The sequence below is a fragment of the Parambassis ranga genome, chromosome 9, assembly GCF_900634625.1.
Source record: "Parambassis ranga chromosome 9, fParRan2.1, whole genome shotgun sequence".
Classification (NCBI taxonomy): Eukaryota; Metazoa; Chordata; class Actinopteri; family Ambassidae; genus Parambassis; species Parambassis ranga.
In genome coordinates this window covers 13,360,017-13,380,336 of record NC_041030.1, presented here as the reverse complement: position 1 = coordinate 13,380,336, position 20,320 = coordinate 13,360,017, and the positions used below count along the sequence as shown (strand labels likewise).

Here is a 20,320-nt window from a genome sequence, read left to right as displayed (position 1 = left end):
TTCAAATGTTGAGATGCCTTTACAAAATGATGTTTATCACAGAATAAGATTATTATTCATTTCATGCTTGGTTTGCTCAAAAAATTATACATTTGCTAACAACATGTTTTGACAGCATATGCACAAATCATTATCATCTTCCAGGAGCTGTTATTTATTGAAAACAGACTTCACATTCAGCAGCTGTGATGCCTGCATGTGGTTCATGTGTCCCACTGTTACCAATAATAAAAACACACTGATCAATTCACCTGTATTTTACAATTATCAAGAGATTTGTCAGGGACAGCTTCAAGGACCAGCAGAGCTAATTAGATTTAATAAGGGCTCAAAAGCAGAGACAGCAGCTTTAGTAAATGAGTTAATAAAATCCCTTTGTCTCACAAAAAAGCATCATGAGGGGACGGCATTAGGACACAATACAATATGTCCTCATCACTCACAAGATGTGTAAGTGACGGTGCCTGGTGCTGTGTGAGAGAGACGAGCCCCCAACAGAAAAAAGGACCATTCCAGCATCGATCACTTTTATGCCTCTGGTCTGTTTGCATATTTTAGACCTATAAACAACATGAATGATGTGCCGTGTAATGCACCATAATCGAGATTTATTCAATCTTGGGCGGAGAGGGTTAGGAGAAGGAAATGTTCACAATCTGAACAGGAAGGGCTGTTGTGGCTGTGGTGTGTGTATGTATATGTGTGTGTGTGTGTGCACTGTGATTTATTTGATTTAATTAGATCGCCGATGTAAAACAGCTCGCAGGGAAAAGGAGGCAAAGACGAGTGCCGGGGGAGGCATAAATAACACCAGGCTCATTCTCCTTGCTTTCTACCTCTTGCTTTCTTTCAACTTTCTGATCTTTTCTCTGCCCATATACAAATTTCTCATTTTTCTTCCACTGGCCTCCTTTTCCTTCACCCCTTTTTGTATCTCAATTTAACTTTAAATCTTACAATCCTCTCTCTGCCTCTTCCCCTCCCCTCCCTGCTCTCCCCCACCCCCCTCTGTCTCCCTGTGCTCCGCTCCCAGCTGAATAATGATAGGGGGTAAACACCTCATTAGACTAAAAGGCCCACAGGAACAATCAGAGACATCCGTTGAACCTGTTACTCTGAATGTTCAGAGAGGCATTTTGAACACAGCAGGACAAGAAGGCATCCCACACAGGAGGGGAGGGGGAGTAGGTGGGTTGAGTCATTCAAATGGAAAGGTTATTTCAAATGACCAAACCTGCCTCCTGACAACAAGATCCACCTGCACGGTGTCCTCCTCTGTTTAATCGTATTGTTGCCGTCTGTCTAAGAACACAGAGGTTCACACAGAGCCATGAAAGGGTTGATTTATGGTGAGTGATCAGCTGAGGAAAAGGAAGCATAAATCTATGCTCTCCTGCTGTAACAGCCAGTAAAAGCGGTTCATTTGACACTATGAACTGCCAGCATCACCTCATCACAGCCAACAATCTCCTCCACTCCTTTAACACATATACAAGGTCAGGAACTGATTTCTCTTGACCTTTCAGCTGTATATACTTTTAGCGACCTGTATTCTATTTCCACCACATACAAACAGGCTTGATCTGATTTCAGCACTTTCTGAATCACTTGAAGATCAGGCTGTGTTGAACCTGAGAAGAACAGAACAAAGTTAAAGGCCAGTGTTTTAAAGTAACAGCTGAGACATATATCTGTGTTTTTTAATACATACAAAGTCTAAAGAGTGTGGTTTTACAGGCATTATGTGCTGGATTACTTCTTGGCTACAATCAGTTGTCACTGTGAGTTTGCCAACAAATCAGCAGAGACTCTTCTACCCAGCAGCCAGAAAAGTGGCTGGCCAGCTGAAGCTAATTTTTCTAACTCTCGGCAACATAGCAAATAAGTGCATTTCCAAACATCTTTAACTAAACTGTGTGAAAAAAAGGTGCTAACGAACATTATGTTCAACAGTAGTGCCAAGCTCGAGGTAAACAAAGCTCCACCGCCACAAGCCAACAAAGAAGAAACAAGAAGAGCTAAACAGCAGCTTCCAGAGTTACACAATGCAAATTAATGGAGGCCTCATCTCCACAGCAAGCAGAGGTCATGTAGCTTCTCTAGAGGATGTCACAAGGGTTGGCTGTTAGATGATTTCTATGCAAGACACTTCTCTGATGCAACGTCTTCCTGCAGATGCAAAAATAATGCACTTGCCCATGTAGCCGATTTGCATAAGGGTGCAGTTTAGGGCTAGCAAATCGCCAAGCTAACTTCAGTAGACAAGCTTATTTTTGTCTTATTTTTGTCAATACCACACTCTTTAACACTATTAAAGGTAGGGTAGGAGATTTTGAAAACTCAGTGAGAGTCAGCCAGATTTTGAAAGTAAACACACGCCCCTCTCTCTCAGAGCTCAGCCCGAAGCCACGCCTCCCAACCAGTCTGTGACTTCGGCCATCATGCACGTACCTCTCTGATGAGCAGCCAACCAGCCAACTATACGCGCAGGTGCGCCTCATAGGATTGGCTGATGTTTTTAGCGTTTTATAGCTTCCAAAGATGATTAATATTCTTCGTTTTAAAACGAAACTGCTAATCGGATGCTATCGGATTGTAAAGAGAAGTTACACTAATTTAACAAAAAGTGCATCAGAATGAAATCTCCTACCCTACCTTTAAAATGTATGTTTGTGCCTTTTATCTGAAACTGAATGGGTTAGATCAAAACCTGGAAGATGAGTTAAAGTCTTCTAAATGACTTTCACACTTGTTTCTTTGGTGGTCATAACAAATATACATAATGAATGGGTTCATGATTTATGCATGCTAAGCAATAATATATAGCCACAAATTCAATAGTATTTTTACTAACTGTCTCATGCTGTTGTTCATTGTCATTAAATAAAACATGATTTCTGACAGACTTGGCCTCAGGAAGTTTGAATCAAGCAATACGAGCAATAAAATCTGTTTAACAAAATCATCCCATTACTCTGAAACGTCTCTTTCATGTCATTCATGATTGCTGTTTTAACAAATCAATGTGGCCTTCGCCAGACGCCCTTTTTATAAGTATCGCGCCATTGAAACACTTGAGGCAATATTCATATTAATGGCTTTGTAAATGTTATTGATTAACAAAGTGGTTCATACTGCGGGAACTGAGCCACCAAAAACAGCTGAATCAGCTTGTCATTACTAAAGTAAAGAATGAGGGAACAATCAGCTGCAAGGTTCGTTATACTTCACTTCTGCAACACGGAATAAAGAGCGGTCGTCTTCATCCAATCTGGTGCCTGAAACAATAAGGAAAAGCAAATAAGTTAGCGAGTCAGCATTTTCACCCTGTTAGATTATAGGGTTTAAAAACGACTTGAGCTGGTCTAATTAGCAATTTAACTGTGTAATTTACTGTTGGGGCAATTTCAACACTATGAACAACAACTGCAGGAATCTACCCTAGGCTCCTATTTAAGATACAAACACACACACAAAACAAATAGATTGGACAGACAGCTTAAGTCTCAGAGTTTTGGCTAGGAGTAGAAATACAAACGGAAACACTCAATCAACCTGTTAAATGCTCCAGTGAATATTGTCACAATAATCTAAAAACAGCTTGTTTATAAAGCCTCATGACACTTTATTTTAAAACAGGAATACCACATACTATGGTAATGTCTAAATTTCACCACATTCCTCTTCATTTAATTAAAATACTTAGTCAAGTTATAATTTAATAATTGAAACTAAAGTGACTCATTATCTATTATACATTTAACAGAAATGGACAGGACCATAAATATTCATGAAACTTCAGCTTTGCCCAGAATATGAATTGAAATGTGATGACCTCAAGACTGACCTTTTACCCCACTCACCTTTCACCTTGACACTTAACCCACAAAGAGCTCTAAGAAGTGCTGGTGGTGATGAAGGTGTTGGGTGCAACAGCGTTAATGGGCTTGTTGACTGTTAAAGGCCCCGGGGCCACACGGGGGGAGCTGCAGGGACTCAGAGGGTTGTTCAGCGTCACGTTGAAGGTGCCTTTCAGCAGTGTGTTCATGATGCCTGGACTCAACTGCAGAGACACAAACAGAACAGAGCTGACAGACGATGAGGTATATAATATATTTTTATATATACATAGTATATTTGTCTGAAGTATAGTGCGGGCTGTGGATCCTAGCTGGTATGTTGATTCTTCTGAGTTCTGACTGAGAACTCGTGGAGTCAAAGAAGGGTCGCCCCCTGCTGGCTACAGAAAGAATGCAGGTTTTGAGGCACTGGTGCTTTGGCTTTACTTATCATCCATTCCAACAGACTATGAGTCCTGAGTCTATCTATCAGTCCCAGCTCTTACCAGTGCAAAAAACTCAACATGCACATCAAAGTCTGACCTTAAATTCACCTCAACAAAAATATGTCAAAAACAACAGAGCTTTACACTCCCACACTAACACAGGCATCATGTACAGTACATACATACACTGCATGTACTCATGCACGTAATCCACACACCCAGGTACTCCCTCAGGAGTCTCCTTCCTCTGTGTTATCGAAACTCTTTTTCTCTATTTTCCTCCTTCCACAGGGCACACACACACACACACACACACACACACACATCAGTATGCCAGAGGTGCCACGGCAGGATTTAGGCACATTGGCGGTGCTGCTCAGATCTCAGTATTGATCCTAATGGGAAAAGGGTTGCAGGTTCAACTCCAGGTCACCCTCGGGGTGACCCAGGAGGTCGAGGAGATGAGGAAGAGCCCTTGGAAGTGACGATACCATCGGCATGGCAATGATGAGGGAGATTATGTGATGTTTCGCTAGGTCAAAGAGGGGAGAAAGGGAAAGAGGTTGGCGATTGGTGCTGTTGATTATGTTACTCAGTATGTATGCAGCCATAGAAGAGTGTGTGTAAGCACCAGACGAGGAGTGCTGGATGTAAAGTCTTTCCCATAACACACATACAGCACAGGCTGCACAAAAAGTAAATACATCCTCCATATGCTGATTTTCTGTTGGGTCAATAAGTGGATTTGCACATTATCCAGACACAAAAGTGAGACCTTATCACACTATGCATACACAAATCACTGCACAGACGGCTAAACAAAATAAGCCATGAAACTGAATTAAATGAGGTCATGTTTAGATAAAATCATTTACACCACGTGGTTAAGAACAGGTTGTGGTTACAAGAAAGTGATTATAAGTACCGCAACTCTCACCTGTCTCCAAGAATTTTACAGCAGCATCACACTCAGCCAGTATGCTAAGCTCATCAGTTATTCAACACTAGACATTTTCAGCAACTGGCACAAGGCGAAGACTTATGAAAATTCATTTCACAAACATGCAGCTTGATTTCATCAGTGGTGCAGTCAGCCAACAAACATAGATTAGATAATTATGTGAATGTAGACAAGCATTGATGTTTGCTGTCTGAGCTCTGACCACATTACTCCCACTCAGACTCAGCAGGAAGCAGAAGTGACACCAATAATTTTCCACCATGGGATATGTAGCCTCAGAGGTAAGGTGAAGGAGGGCATGAAACAAGATCGAGCAGTCTATCAATGGCTTTTGGATACAGTGATAATACAGGTGCCGTATCCTTCAAAGGACCCAGTTAGGTTACTTAGGCCTGGCCTAAGAGGGTCTGACCGCCAAACCAGTTCATATTAGTATTGCCTAAGAACAGTGTAATCTTTGGTAGCCAAAATATGCTACATACCCTTTGGGAAAAGAAATCAAATCACCAGTGTGGGCAGCAAATCTTTCACAAGCAGAGAAAAGAGGGCAGCATTGCATTGGATGATAGAAACCGGCCAGCCTTGCTGTACCACAGTGACGCCATCAGTCTTTATAAGCCCTTAAAAGATGCTGCGCCTGCATTTAGACACAGCCCTGTTACAGCGAGAAGTACAGGGAAGTGGGAGTGTGTTTCTCTTTTTTCTGCTTCTGTATGAGCCTTGTACACAGCAGGTGTATATCAGCAAAGATCACAGCAATTAATTAATATTAGTTTTTGCTTGTTGTCTGCACCCTGTGTCTTTTTATATTTGCATGTTCCCTCTGTTAAATTAAGCTCAGCCAATAAGAACAGAGTCGAGTTTGAGAAATGTAATCAAGCCTGCTTTCCAGAAGCAGGTACCTCACATGCCACATTTAATGGAAACATTAAATGAACCCCTCGCTGTGGACTAATGCCACTCAAGTAGATAGATTTGCCACATTACACTCACATATGGATGAATACACATGCGCACATGCTGATGCTGTAATAGCTACTGTTCCATTACACTACCGTCTGCTTCAGATTGCAGACGCTCAGAACACATTTTCAGCTGTTGAATTTAACAACCCTCTTCAGCAGCTCAATTTGCTGCCGCCTGTCTCTCTACTGCTCTTTCTCGACACGTTTCCACCACCTTTTCTGGCACTGTCTCACCTCTGGCGCCACCGTCTCTCTCTTCTCTCTCACCCCTCCCTGCCTCCTTCTCATTGCAATCATCCTGCTCTCTGCCTGCTCATCTTCCACACTCTCTTACTGCTCTCTCTCTCTCTCTCTGCACCACTTCATACAATCTTTAATTGTGTATGGCCTGTGGTGTCATATAGATTCACAGTCACATAGCTAATTGCTGAGACGGGAGCTTAAACATCTAATTCACCGCAGCAGCAACAAAGCGCTGTATATTCCTAAAGCATAATATGTTAATCATAAATTCTATAAGACATGAAACACAACACATTAGTGACATTAGTGTATAGAGCTTATTATACATATGTATAAGCTCCTAAGGAACATCGGGAGCTTTACTCAAATCACAGGAAGGTTGTTTGTGGAGCTTCTGGTAGCAGGCGTCACGTGGGATCTGTGCGGAGGTCGATTGGAGCACTTCTGGCACACTGGCCAAGCCATTGCCATTGTAACAACAAACTATTCCCACGTATAATAAAGTTCCGTTTCATTAACCTGAAAGTCTCGGGACTGCAGGAGAAAACTGGAGCACCAGATGAAGCCTCTATTATGACACATGCAAGCATAAAACATTAAACAGGTTGCTGCTGTTACTTAAGATGTGCCCATGCAACTACACTGTTGCAAAGTTTAGCAACACATTTTTTACTCTGAGCCAATTATCTGCTAACATTAATGCTCTTTGGGATAACTAGAGTGGCTGCAGACAAACACTTGATGGGCCAAAATGGAGGATATTACTTGAAATGTAGTGCTGTGGATGAATATATTTTTCACTCAAGGGAGGAGAGGAGAGGAGAGTATTAGATACTTCAACAGTTTTACTAGCTACTGTCAGTGCAAAAATTCCCACAGCTACAGTTTTCCCCCTTATAACAGAAAGAAATGGAGCAGAAAGACAGGCTGAGAGGCACAGAGTACATGGACAGCAGTGACAAAAACACATGCAGAGGCATACATCTACATAAGAAGACAACATTAAAATGTAACATGCAAAACCTTTGGGCACATCAGATGTTTAAACACACTTTTTGGGGGATTTTAAATATTTTCACTACTTTGTGCATTTACAGGGGTTTACCACTTACACAGTGGTACACAGTTTCATCTCAACACACTCCATGTACAGTACACTAGACAGTATTTTGATAGTGCTTTGCCTTATAGCCCACCTGCAAATTCACTCACACTCCTTGGCTGGAGGCATTCAGTCATATTTAAACAAATAAATCCTGGACATGTAAAAGGACATGTTGCTAATTTATGATGTAATTTGCCCTTTACATTGGTGAAACATAGGAATGGCAGACTGAAGACCCTTGTCTCTTATAAGCTGTCTTTCTACATCTGACCAGCAATTTCCACTCATATTAACGCAGCTTCACAGCATGACATAAAGCTACAAAGCCTCAACCTTCTTAGTCACTGCCATTATGTTTTTTAATGCATCCTCTTAGACTTGGTATGATTCCTCTGACTGATGATTAATAAGAAACACTTCTGATACACAAACATGTTTTTTGGAATACTCAACTAAGCTGGACACCCGAACCACACATATTACTATAATAACCCAATGTTACTTTGGTGTATGAGAGAAGGACGTAGAGGTGTAATCCCACAAAGGCAGTGAGAAGAGAGATGGGGATTCTCATAGGAGAAGATAGTAGAAAGTTGAGAAATAAATCAAATCAAATAAATAAAATGCAGAGACAGACTGGGAGACAGGCAGACAGAGAAAAGAGAAGAAAAGGAGCTCTGTGATAATGTTACACCCATGGACATGAATATGGCAATAAACTGCGTTGTGAGGCTTGAATCAAACTCGGTAGGGTCGTCTTTGATGTTCACCCATCAAATGTAGCAGGGACTGGAAGCAACATTAGCTTTTTTGATCACCTCACACACTCGCACACTCACCAGCAGCACTAATGCAATGTAGCAATTCCTATTAAAACACACTAAGACAGATTAGACTCAGGTTAGGTTTCATCACCGTTACACCACACTTCAACCACTAAGTGCATTTGTCGCTGTCAGTTCTCTAAGGTGGTTGCATTAAACAACATTACACTTAATAAAAATGCAGCCTCTTTTCCCACTTTAATTTAATCAGGCAGGTCAATTAAGAACAAATTCTCCCACAAAGTGAAAAGCTGCCTAGGGCAGGAAACGGCATCACTCAGCCTCACATTGCACCGAAGATTGGCTGAAACCACAGAAACATATTGAAGTTTGGATTTTTTTTTTTTTACAAAGCAATCAATTTCTTCCCCGCAGCTCAAGGTCACAGAGAGAAATAGGATAGATTCTCAGAGGATTACAACATAAGCAATGTCTGACAAACAGCGTATTCCACCTCATGCACAGACACACAAAAACTAAGAGCAGCGCCTGCGTTCACTCACACTCTAGAAACATATTCAAATCACATGCTGTAAGCTCGCTAAAGTCAGTTCACTTGCCAGGGCAGAATGTTGGAGTGAAACGTGAATGTGCTAAGAAGCAGGTATGTTTTACAGGACTATTATGTAACCATAACAGCTTTGTTACCTGATACGTTCCAGGTCCAGGGTCGGTGTTTGTAGAGACTTTGAATCGATCATCTCTGGATGAGATCAGAGCCAGCTTTGGGATGGGTTTCATACTGGGGTTGTATTTGCCAGGACCTGATGAACAGACACAAACAAACACACAACCTAAGCCTTACAGACTGGTTTGCCCTAACAAATACCTACTTTTTACTTTATTGGAGTGTATAATATGCATGGAGAGACACCAAGAAATAATCAAAGCAGTACATCTTGGGTTGGCCTCTGGGTCCAAGCCAGCCATACTTGGTGGACCCCTTTAACTGCATCCTTAACAGGTGCCTGATCCACCTCAGTGTGGCGCTTTTTAAATGTAGGAAGCGGCTGATCTGTATTTATGACATCAATCATTTTTTTCACTTTGTAAAAGGCTTTCTTTCCATACAGGACCTACTGGGCAAGAGCACTATTTGGGTGAATAATGCAGTAAAAACATAAACTGTCAACAGGGTGCAGTTGCAGTGCAGTACAGCGTCAGCTGTCTATGCTGTGATCAAAGCTAAGGCTACTTTAGATCCACCCTGCCGTCCAACACCCCCACACAGAACAACTAGAGACACTTTTTTGAATGTGTTTACCAGCTTTCAGAAGCAGGTAACATATAAAAGATAAAAGTAGACACATATTTGTGGGTAACAAAAAACCTCTTACAAACTGTTTTACTTAGACACAGAACATTCAGAGTATATTTAGAAAAATGCTTAAAATGAGGAAGCTAAGCCTCAGGGGTTTATTTATTACACAACACTGCATCCATAAACCTTTTTTTATTCAAAACCTCAAATGCAACTTTCCAGGAATTATGGAAACAACTTTTTACAATCGATTTTTTAAATAGTTTAATGGACCCTGGGGATCACACTCACTGCATTTAGCATTCTGGTAAGAAAAACAAGAAATATAATTCACCAGCAGTCTGGCGCGGTTTTACAATAAGACAGCAGTAGGTGCTTATTTGACCCAAAGGCTAAGTGCAATCAGTTTCGGCCTACACAAAAAAAAGGGTGACTTTCACAAAACATTTCCAACAAAAATAAGATGACTGCATGTTAAAAACTCCTCGAGCTACCACTGATGTCACAGACCATTATGAGTCTTTCATTTGTGGATGTGTGCTGCAAAAAACAGGGAATAGTTAAATCCTCTTACCATTACATTATGAGAAATGTGACCCAGCATGATGAAGGATATAATGTCCCCTAATGTTCCATACACCGTAGGCCTATTCATAATGCAAATTCAATAATGAACAAAAAAAAAATACTGTGTATATGCCCACATCAGTGTGTGCATGAGAGTCTGTATGCTTGTGCATGCATATCTGCTTCAGTGTGGGTGTGTGTGTGCATGTGTACAAAGAAGAAACACTTCTGCAAACAGTCCAAATCTATTTATATGCAAATTGGATTTTGGTTAAACGGTTTGGGGTGCCTCATGGGTTGAGTCCCTTGGTGAAATGAGCCTAGTTATAAATTATCCAAGTAAGTCATGAATCTATCAATTTTGAAACAACATTTTTCAATGGGAGTGTAACTGAGGTAAATATTAGGTTAGAGGCCCATAGAGATTGAGCTAATTGGACTGCATGATGGTGAAAGGGGGCTTGTTGTACAGTTTCCAAATGCTCATAGTAAAGAGCAAGGACGTATGGAGGATCGCTGAGACAGAAAGATCAGTTCTCAGTGTGTTCGTTTGTGTGTGTGTTTGTGTGTTGACACCTGGCACGCCGGGGTCACATTGTGGGAAGAAATCATCTCGCGGTGCAGTAGAGAGAAAACAGCTCTGACGTTTCTTTGCTTCTTCACTTCGTGGTTCTGCGTAAGAGTGGCCATTAACCTTCTCAAATGTCTGACTCACATTGTAGCTGTTGGGTGGAGGTGAGTCCTACAGAGAGGAGGGAAGGAGAGGAGAGGTTAACATAGCTATGGGTACATAACAAGACTAGTCTTGACCTAAAGGTTAACTAAATTAGCTAAATACTAACTTAAATATTTACAAATTAGCCCTGAAGACAAAGTGTTTTTAACCTTGTTTTCATAGTAACTGTGCAGCCTATACTCATTAAATCTTAAAATCCAATTTTAAAACTACTGAAGCAATCAAGTTCTTCGTATCAACATTTCTTGCAGTGCAAGAAAGTGTTGGTCCATCATGTGACTTGAACCTCCCCTGGGTAAACTTCTAAGTTAGTACAAACACCCATGTGATATTACAACTGATTGGCCTTCAGCCTAAAATGTTGTTTGTCTGTGGATCTGTTGGACATTTCAGTGTGTATCAACAGACTAAGGAGACATTCTCCTGCATGAGAGTTGAACAGTGACATGGAAACAAAACTTTAGGTCATAGTGGCACTGTCTCTAACACAATAACCCACACAGAATGTCCTGTGTCTTCTACAATACAGAAATGGCACGTTCACACTGAAACAGACACAAACTCATTAAAAATAACAAATGACCCATTCACCCATCTGTTATCAGAACACACTCAGGTGGACAGACCTGTCACAATATCGCCACGTTTGTACATTCATGCATGAATATCAGCGTACAAATACAAGGACATGCAGTACATGTCACATCATATACATGCAAATGCAGACAAATGCTCACCCACACAGATGTAATGATGGCTTGCAGGTGTCATTACTGGAGGAACAGCGACAGAAACACAGGGGACACTTCCAACATATTGCAGGTAATAGGTTCCATTTAAAGTCACCTTAGTCCTTAATGAATTGCTAATAATTAGAAACTAATTTACCCCACTGATATGAACAAGTAGTGTAATGGATCCCAGTTGTAGAAATTAGAGTCGGAAACGGGTGAATCATGTCACCTAGTTAGAAACTTACCACTTCCACTGCTGCAGAGGAATCTCAGTTACTGGGGATTTGTCTTGTCGGTGGGTTTTAATAATTGATGTCGAAGGCTGAATATAGCTGCACTATCCATTTATCCTAAACATAGAGGAGCTGTCATTTACCTCAAACTGTCATTTCCCAACCGCTGTCTTCTCCTGCTCCTCCTAGGTAGCCGTCCATCTTTAATCATTGCTAACCCAGGCCATTTAGCTTTTCATTATAGACACAGTAGGAGGAGAAGGAGGCATGCACGTGTGTGCGCACGACAATACAACCTAACACACACACACACACACAGACAGCCAATTTACTGACACACACAGATGCACATACATTCTTTGTGATGTGAAAGCAACTGCAGCATAGCTCAGAAGAAAAATTACATTCAATGATTTACGTCACCTGTTATTATTTTTGAATGGTTTGGTTTTGGCATCTTTAATACAACACACACCTGTAAGTACACATCTGTGAAGCCCTATGGTTCATAATTACACCTGAATATGGAACAAAAAAAACACTGCTCCCAGTAGCAGTCATCAACTATTGACTTTAATTATACACTCTCGACAGCTCAATTCTTACTCTCCTACACACAAACACACACACACTCATACCTATTCTGTCACATTGCCCTTGACTGTCTGAAAAATATCTTTGAGTGCATATACAGTATATACTGTGCCAGATACATACTGGTGGCAGACAGCCAGTCAGTGACACAGAATAACTAAATATTGATGTTGCATGCACCACAAATAACTCTCTTTATATTTTTAATACATGCAAAATTTTGCATGTGAAATTGCAGTGTGGTTCCAGCTATTAAAGACCATGCAGCAACTACTGCCATCAGTCAAATGTACAGTGAGAGAAAATCTCTTTTAAAAAAAACATGAAGAAAATGAATAAACTAACAGGCAAATACTAAATAAGTATCTGATGCGATGCACTGCCAGGGGAAATACATCTATTGATTGCATACTGTATGTCCTGAATTTGATACTACAAGGGCACTCAGCACATACGCAGCATGTCAAAACAGAAGGGAGAGCAGGATCGAGCGTTTACAAAAATAACTGAATGAATACATGCATATCTCCACTTCAGTTATTGTAGAATTTGTCTGACATAGTTGAACTTTCTTGAAAATGTGTTATATGCGGTCACTCTTCCTAAAAATCTGCAATTTGCATCACAAAATTAATTCATGTAAAAGTATTTAGAATGAACTCAGAACCTTTACTTTGAGCGGACACATTTTGTTTGCAAGAAGTATTTTTTCAAATGTTTGACTGCAAATAAGTGCCTTTATTTCTGTTCTTGTATTCAGGTGGGGGGATTGTTCAATATTCTAGTTTTTTTATCCAACATCCTGCCTTTATGATAACTGCACAATCAAGTAAAAAGCAACATTTGCACAGGGATGGGCAGCATATTTTTTCAGGAGCATTTATCAAAGTAAATGACGCAAAATGTAAAGCATCTTCTTTTGTTACATGTCCAGCCTGGGATCAATTTAAATGAAACAAAAAGAGCGCACAAAGTGCGATATTTTCTATAATCTTCAGAACAGCCTGTCTTCCACACCATGTTCTCTCAGACTAATGACTCAAGTACACCTGACAGCAATACTAATGACATGGCCGTATGTGTAGTGACAGTTTTGACTAATGACCAGGCATAACACACGAGATGTGTGTGTTACCACCACATCCCATTCTTCGTCCTCTCATTACTCTTAAAACCTTTCATTCTTCATTGCTGAGCAAAATGCTATTTTCAGACTCAGTATTTCTATTATGTCAGATGTATTATGTACTCCAAACTTTATATTTTAATATTGACTGTGTATGTTTATGGGGGGTATGTGTGCGTCTCTGTATGTGCACATCTCCAGCATGACATATTCGTACATTCATTAAAAAAAAAAAAAAAAGTCACCACTACTTTGCTCTGTCAAGCTCTGATTAGTGTGGCATTTACATCAACAGCAGGAAAATTGCAGTGAGTATTCTGGCTTGTTGAAGCTACTGTAAACATTTGAGAGGTTGACACTAGGCTGAAGTCCATTTGTGAGTAGAAGCTAATTGTTTATTTTAAGACACAACTGTTTTTGGGTGCATAAGTCTGCTCAGAAGAACAAGTAATCACGTTTTACTGTCTATGAAAAGCTTATACTTATACTGGACTGTAGTTAATCATAGCATTAGAAAAGTCTGTTGCATGGCTTTGTCTTACGTAACCAAATACTGTAGTGTAATAACATTTCGACAGAAGCAAACACAGCATTTTGTTTGCTTGTTTTCCCTCCCAGAAATGACTATGTCTTTGTGTCATAAGCACAGCTGGTGCCTCATCACAGTGCCTGATAACCATCTGTCTGATTTTAGTAGTGGAGGTATGGCTGGTGTCATAAGGCCTTAATGAGGTTTTAGACAGGTCTTCAATATAGATGGAATGACAGAGGGAAACCATATGGGTCCCATTCGCTTCCTATTCACACTTTATGGGCTGCAGTTAGTCGAACAATTTGCTGACAGCAACAGTTTTCTGCTGTGTTTTGTAGCCTTCCACATCTTTACTGTTATTATTATTCCTTGTGTCTTGCGGCAGTTAAAAAGCAGCTCCAGTCATATAAACTATGTCCTCACAGACTTGCTTGTTTTGATCAAGGTCTCAGTTTCCTTAATGCATGTTTATTTGTCACATTTAATGTATGTGTCAAAGTTATTTACATATGTGCAAAGGCCTGGCTTTGAAGTACGTCAGTGCTAAAAGGATTAGATTTCTATGACCTGTGTAAACAGCTTGGAGCCTTCCTGATCAACCATACATCCAGCAGCGGTCCAGAAGGCCTGGCTGAGTAAACACCCAGCCCAGGTCTTACACCTTACACCTTATTGGTCTTAGCATACATCCCCCTCCCCTCCTCCTTCCCCCCTCTCTTCTTCCTGCGGGCTCCCTGCCTGATCGACTGTCTGCTTGGCTCCTAAAATCATCCCCTGCTACTAAACAGCTGTCTGTAGCCAAACACACACAAAACACACAGCTGTGGCAGTGAATGGGTACACACTCTACACCTGCATACCCGCTATACACACACACAGCTGCTGGCCACAGCTGGTGCCCACACTTTGGACAGAGAAGTATACATGTAGGCCCACAGCAGACACAGCTGCTTACCGTGTGTGCTTACACCTTATCGATGAGTGGGACCAGAGACAGAAGGGGGGAACAAGAGAAAAAGTGACAGAGTGTAAAAGAAGATGTAGCTCCAGATAATGAGGAGGGAGGAAAAAATGCTAGGCGCCCCAAAAATATTTAAAAAATAAAAAAGCAAGATGAACCTGATAAAACTGGCAGCATAAGTGAAACACAGTCCTCATAATGAACAAAGACAGGATCAAATTAAAGAACCACATCTCACTTCACCTAATCCAATCTTTCAAGTGGAAAATAAGTTTTTAATTTGTTTAAACATTGATCTCTATTCTGGGCAGTGTCACAGGTCTCCAGGTATCTGCTGACGATTCTATTACTCTCAGATAAATAAATACAAATGGGATCCAATCTCCTACATTCAACTTTTTCAAAAGCTGGTCGATACAAAGTGAATTTGACAGACACAGTATCATTTCGATACTAAACAAGAAAGACGGATCCGAAAGGCTTCATTTATCAAAACCCGGAGTCCACCCGGAGGATTGGCTGATGTTTTTATCGTTTTATAGCTTCCACAGATGATTAATATTCTTTGTTTTAATGCGAAACTGCCGAACTAATTGGTTGCTATCGGATTGTAAAGAGAAGTTACACTAATTTAAGAAAAAGTGCATCACAATGAAATCTCCTACCCTACCTTTAAGCTCTGTAAAGGAGAGCTACGTGACTATACTTGTTTTTCTTAATTTGAGTCAGCTACTGATTTAAAACAGACAAGGAAAAGTTATTTCCTGTGTGTATTTGTCAGCTATCTCCAAGAATGAGAGAAAAGACAACATGTTTTTTTGGCCTAATCAATGCAATAAATATAGTTTGCATTGACCCAAATGTAGACTTGTGCAGAGAAGATTTTACCTTCAGTCACAGTGCATTTGGCTTGCAAAATTAAAACAGACATGAACCCCGTCTGGCAGTGTTTGTGATTGTTGGTATCAAAATGACAACACTGCAGCATGAATCTTACAGTAGATAAAGCCTCCGAGGTTTGCTCCAGAGTTTTGTGAATAAGTAGGAAATCATGTAGTGTTTATCCACCTTCATTTGTAAAATGTCTTTTATTTTGAGTCGCAGGCTGTTTTTCAGGAGGGGCTGTTTTTCAGTTGACTTGTTTTATGACAAGCAAGACAGCAGGGAGGTAACAATAACCAGGACTTCACAGCAAGAGAGGAAAGGAAGGAAACAGGGGGAAAAACGAACTTCATTGAGTGTATGTGAGCTTTTCCTTCAAGCCATAAGTTAGAGAGCATCCCCACATCATCAAATCTGAAAGTGCTACACAGACAAGTTCTCCATCTGTGCCCTACCACACATTTTAAGACTTGAGAAGTTTTTCTCTGTCGCTCTTGCATGCTGCCTTATTTTCTACATTTATTTCTGTGCCTCTGATGCTTTCTTTTTACTGTCTCCATGCTCTCTGCTTGTGCATCAACACAGAGCTGAAAGCAGTTGGGCCATTAAACATGATATTTTTACTGGCTATAAATAAACATGTGTTCTGCCCTAAGAGGAAATAAGCTTAACCAAAATGATAGGTGAAAGCAGATTGGGACCATAAGCAAGTGACAAATAAAAAAGTTTTGTGAAAGATCACAAATATTAATCACAACACATTATTAAACTCCAGTTTGGTGGATGTGTCGCTTCTATTGGCCACACAAATACATGTCAAACTATAAGGATACAATTATTATCTGGACATAAACGCGTTGTTCTGGGACGTTAAGCTTAAACAACTGATTTGTGTAAAACTGACTGTGAGGTTTGCATATTCATGCTCCGTATATTTGTTTTGCCGTAAGTCACACCTTCAGGCAAGGACTAGGTTAGAGCAGAAAGTTGTTTTTTTTTTTTGCTTTCATATTGGCAGAGGTCATGGACATAACAACCTCGAAAAGTCACCATCAGAACTCCAAACTTTCTGTCATGTCCTTTTATCTCTCTGTCGATTCTCATCTATCACACAGCCTTTTTTCTCAATCTCTGTTAACTGTCTGAGGCCATTATATGATCACAGCATCAGACTTCACTTAGATCCTGTAAACTGTTTGAATTACTGCCTTTTTTCAACCAGTCAAAGACTCACATATCTTTTAATGGACAGCAATTTAACATCAATTTAACTGAAGTAAAGCATGAAAAGAGAATAAAAGCCCAGACAGAAGCGCTTAAGAATCCAGATAATGGCCTAAAATAGTCCCTAAATAATATGTGAAAAGGACACCTACAGTCGATCAGGCTAAAGCATCGGACCTGCAGCTTTTACTTCACACTTGCTTATTAACTATAAAGGGTAAACCAATTCTGGGTCTCCATCTGGAGAGACAGGGAAGAACAAGCCAAGCAAAGTGAATGCATTTGGGTTTGCTATTTTTCACAGAAAAGCCTTCAGAAAATAGTTTCACCATTCAGAAAGGCAGAGGCAGGCAGGTAGCAAGGACAGGTTGGTGGGAAAATAAGCAGGCATAAATGCACACGGCCACAGTAACACATTGACAAACTCAGAAAATCAATATCACTGCTTGTCATTTCCTTTTTTATTTTGTTTATAGCAGCATGAAAATGAAAAGGGTGTTGAGGAAACAAAAAGAAAGAAAAAGTGGACTTCAAATCTCTCGTCAGAAAACTAGTCAATATGACAACAACAGCAGACCTCCCCACACCCTCTTCTAATCTTTCAATTCTATCCATCACTCTTATGAATTGTTTAGGAGATATTCAGCAAAGCATGATGGGAATATTACTCTCTGCAGCCTCAGGGCAGAAGTGTCACTAAGCACTTCTTCTCATTCAATCACTTAATTGTGCATGTGTGTATGTGTGTGGTATTGCATGTATTTATAAGCACTTGCATATACGGGATGTGTATTTCATTGTATAGTCTGCAATATTGGATGTATATGTGTATTTATGTGTTTATGGGTGCATTCTAAGTGAATCACGTCCTCAATATGCCGTGTGTTTGTCTGTGTGTGTGTGTGTGAGACCCGAGTTTGAATTCTCACAGGGACTCACATCATCATCATTACCCTGACAGCTGACAGTAAAATCCATATCAAATCTATAAGTCCATTTTCCTGTTTTTGTTCCTTTCTTTCATCACCAGACTCCCTTGTCTCCCATAAATAGAGGCTGCACCATGACATGCCATTAACTGTCCATGGATATATCATAAAAATGCAATGAAACAAAGAGACAAAAAGTCAATAAGTGACAAACCCTGGGCTGCTGCATATTTTGCTACTCCACATACGTCCAAGCATATCTTGCCTGTGGCATTATACCTTCTGTGCAAGTGTCACACTCTTTGTCTGACTCACATGGCTTTTATTTATTTATCATCTCTCTCTCTCTCACTTCTGTATGTCCATCCTCTTTCTCTCTCTCCCTCTTCCTGATTTTGTTATTCTTTCACCATTAAGATCATTCTGAACAGCCGAGGGGTGAAGTTGCTCTTCAGTTGTATAAATGTATGTTTAGCAAACACTCTAATTATCTCAACCAGAGCTAATAGGATAGATAATTGCACTTTATACTCAGAGACTCTCAATCTCATTCTGTTTGTTTTCTTTCCTTCATTCCCTCCCACTGATTCTTTCATTCAGTTTCATCCTCCCTTTAATATTCTGACTCTCTCAAGCCTATTATGTGTGGAACCTTTGTTTTTTTAGAGCAGAATGTTGTTTTTCCACTTGTTATAGACATTAATGAGGTGTTCTTGGACTCTCTCAGCCCTCCTCAGTGATGTCTGTCTGTGTCGCTGGACCAGAAATCCGTTTTAATGATGAGTATGACTAGAGACGTGCAAGATGGAAACAAGTCAGTCACTGGTTCCCTCACATACTACGAGTAAAGCAACACATAAGATACACTCAACAAAAATATAAACGCAACACTTTTGTTTTTGCTCCCATGTTTCATGAGATGGACTTGAAGATCTAAACTTCATTCCAGATACACAATATTACCATTCCTCTCAAACATTGTTCACAAATCTGTCTAAATGTGTGATAGTGAGCACTTCTGCTTTGCTGAGATAATCCATCCCACCTCACAGGTGTGCCACATCAAGATGCTGATCTGACATCATGATTAGTGCACAGGTGTACCTCAAACTGCCCACAATAAAAGGCCACCCTGAAATGTGCATTTTGTTTCTGCTTTATTGGCGGTCTGGGGACTCAGAACCAGTCAGTATCTGGTGTGACCACCATTTGGCTCATGCAGTGCAACACATCTTCTTCGCATAGAGTTTATCAGATTGTCTATTGTGGCCTGTGGAATGTTGGTCCACTCCTCTTCAATGGCTGTGCGAAGTTGCTGGATATTAGTGGGAACTGGTGCACGCTGTCGTATACGCCGGTCAAGCACATCCCAAACATGTTCAATGGGTGACATGTCCGGTGAGTATGCTGGCCATGCAAGAACTGGGACATTTTCAGCTTCCAAGAATTGTGTACAGATCCTTGCAACATGGGGCCGTGCATTATCTTGCTGAAACATGAGGTGATGTTCATGGATGTATGGCACAACAATGGGCCTCAGGATCTCATCACGGTATCTCTGTGCATTCAAAATGCCATCAATAAAATGCACCTGTGTTCTTCGTCCATAACAGATGCCTGCCCATACCATGACCCCACCACCACCATGGGCCACTCGATCCACAACATTGACATCAGCAAAGCGCTCACCCACACAACGCCACACACGCTGTCTGCCATCTGCCCTGAACAATGTAAACCGAGATTCATCCGTGAAGAGAACACCTCTCCAATGTGCTAGACGCCATCGAATGTGAGCATTTGCCCACTCAAGTCTGTTACGGTGACGATCTGGAGTCAGGTTAAGACCCCGATGAGGACGACGAGCATGCAGTTGAGCTTCCCTGAGACGGTTCCTGACAGTTTGTGCAGAAATTGTTTGGTTATGCAAACCAATTGTTTCAGCAGCTGTCTGAGTGGCTGGTCTCAGACGATCTCGGAGGTGAACCTGCTGGATGTGGAGGTCCTGGGCTGGTGTGGTTACTCGTGGTCTGCGGTTGTGAGGCCGGTTGGATGTACTGCCATATTCTCTGAAACGCCTTTGGAGACGGCTTATGGTGGAGAAATGAACATTCAATGCACAGCAACAGATCTGGTTGACATTCCTGCTGTCAGCATG

At 40.8% G+C, this 20,320-nt stretch overlaps 1 protein-coding gene across 1 annotated transcript in view; it reads right to left on the bottom strand.

The window, feature by feature from the left end:
- Positions 1-3,255: 3,255 nt before the first annotated feature.
- The window catches only part of stpg2 (sperm-tail PG-rich repeat containing 2), a 40,134-nt gene continuing 23,069 nt past the window's right edge, over positions 3,256-20,320 (bottom strand). Inside the window, exons 11-14 of the mRNA XM_028414905.1 lie at positions 10,788-10,953; positions 9,032-9,147; positions 3,864-4,063; positions 3,256-3,278 (exon numbers count right to left, since the gene is read on the bottom strand). Of these exons, the coding sequence (XP_028270706.1) occupies positions 3,896-4,063; positions 9,032-9,147; positions 10,788-10,953 (450 nt within the window). The 3' untranslated portion in view covers positions 3,256-3,278; positions 3,864-3,895. The remainder of the gene's footprint in view (positions 3,279-3,863; positions 4,064-9,031; positions 9,148-10,787; positions 10,954-20,320) is intronic.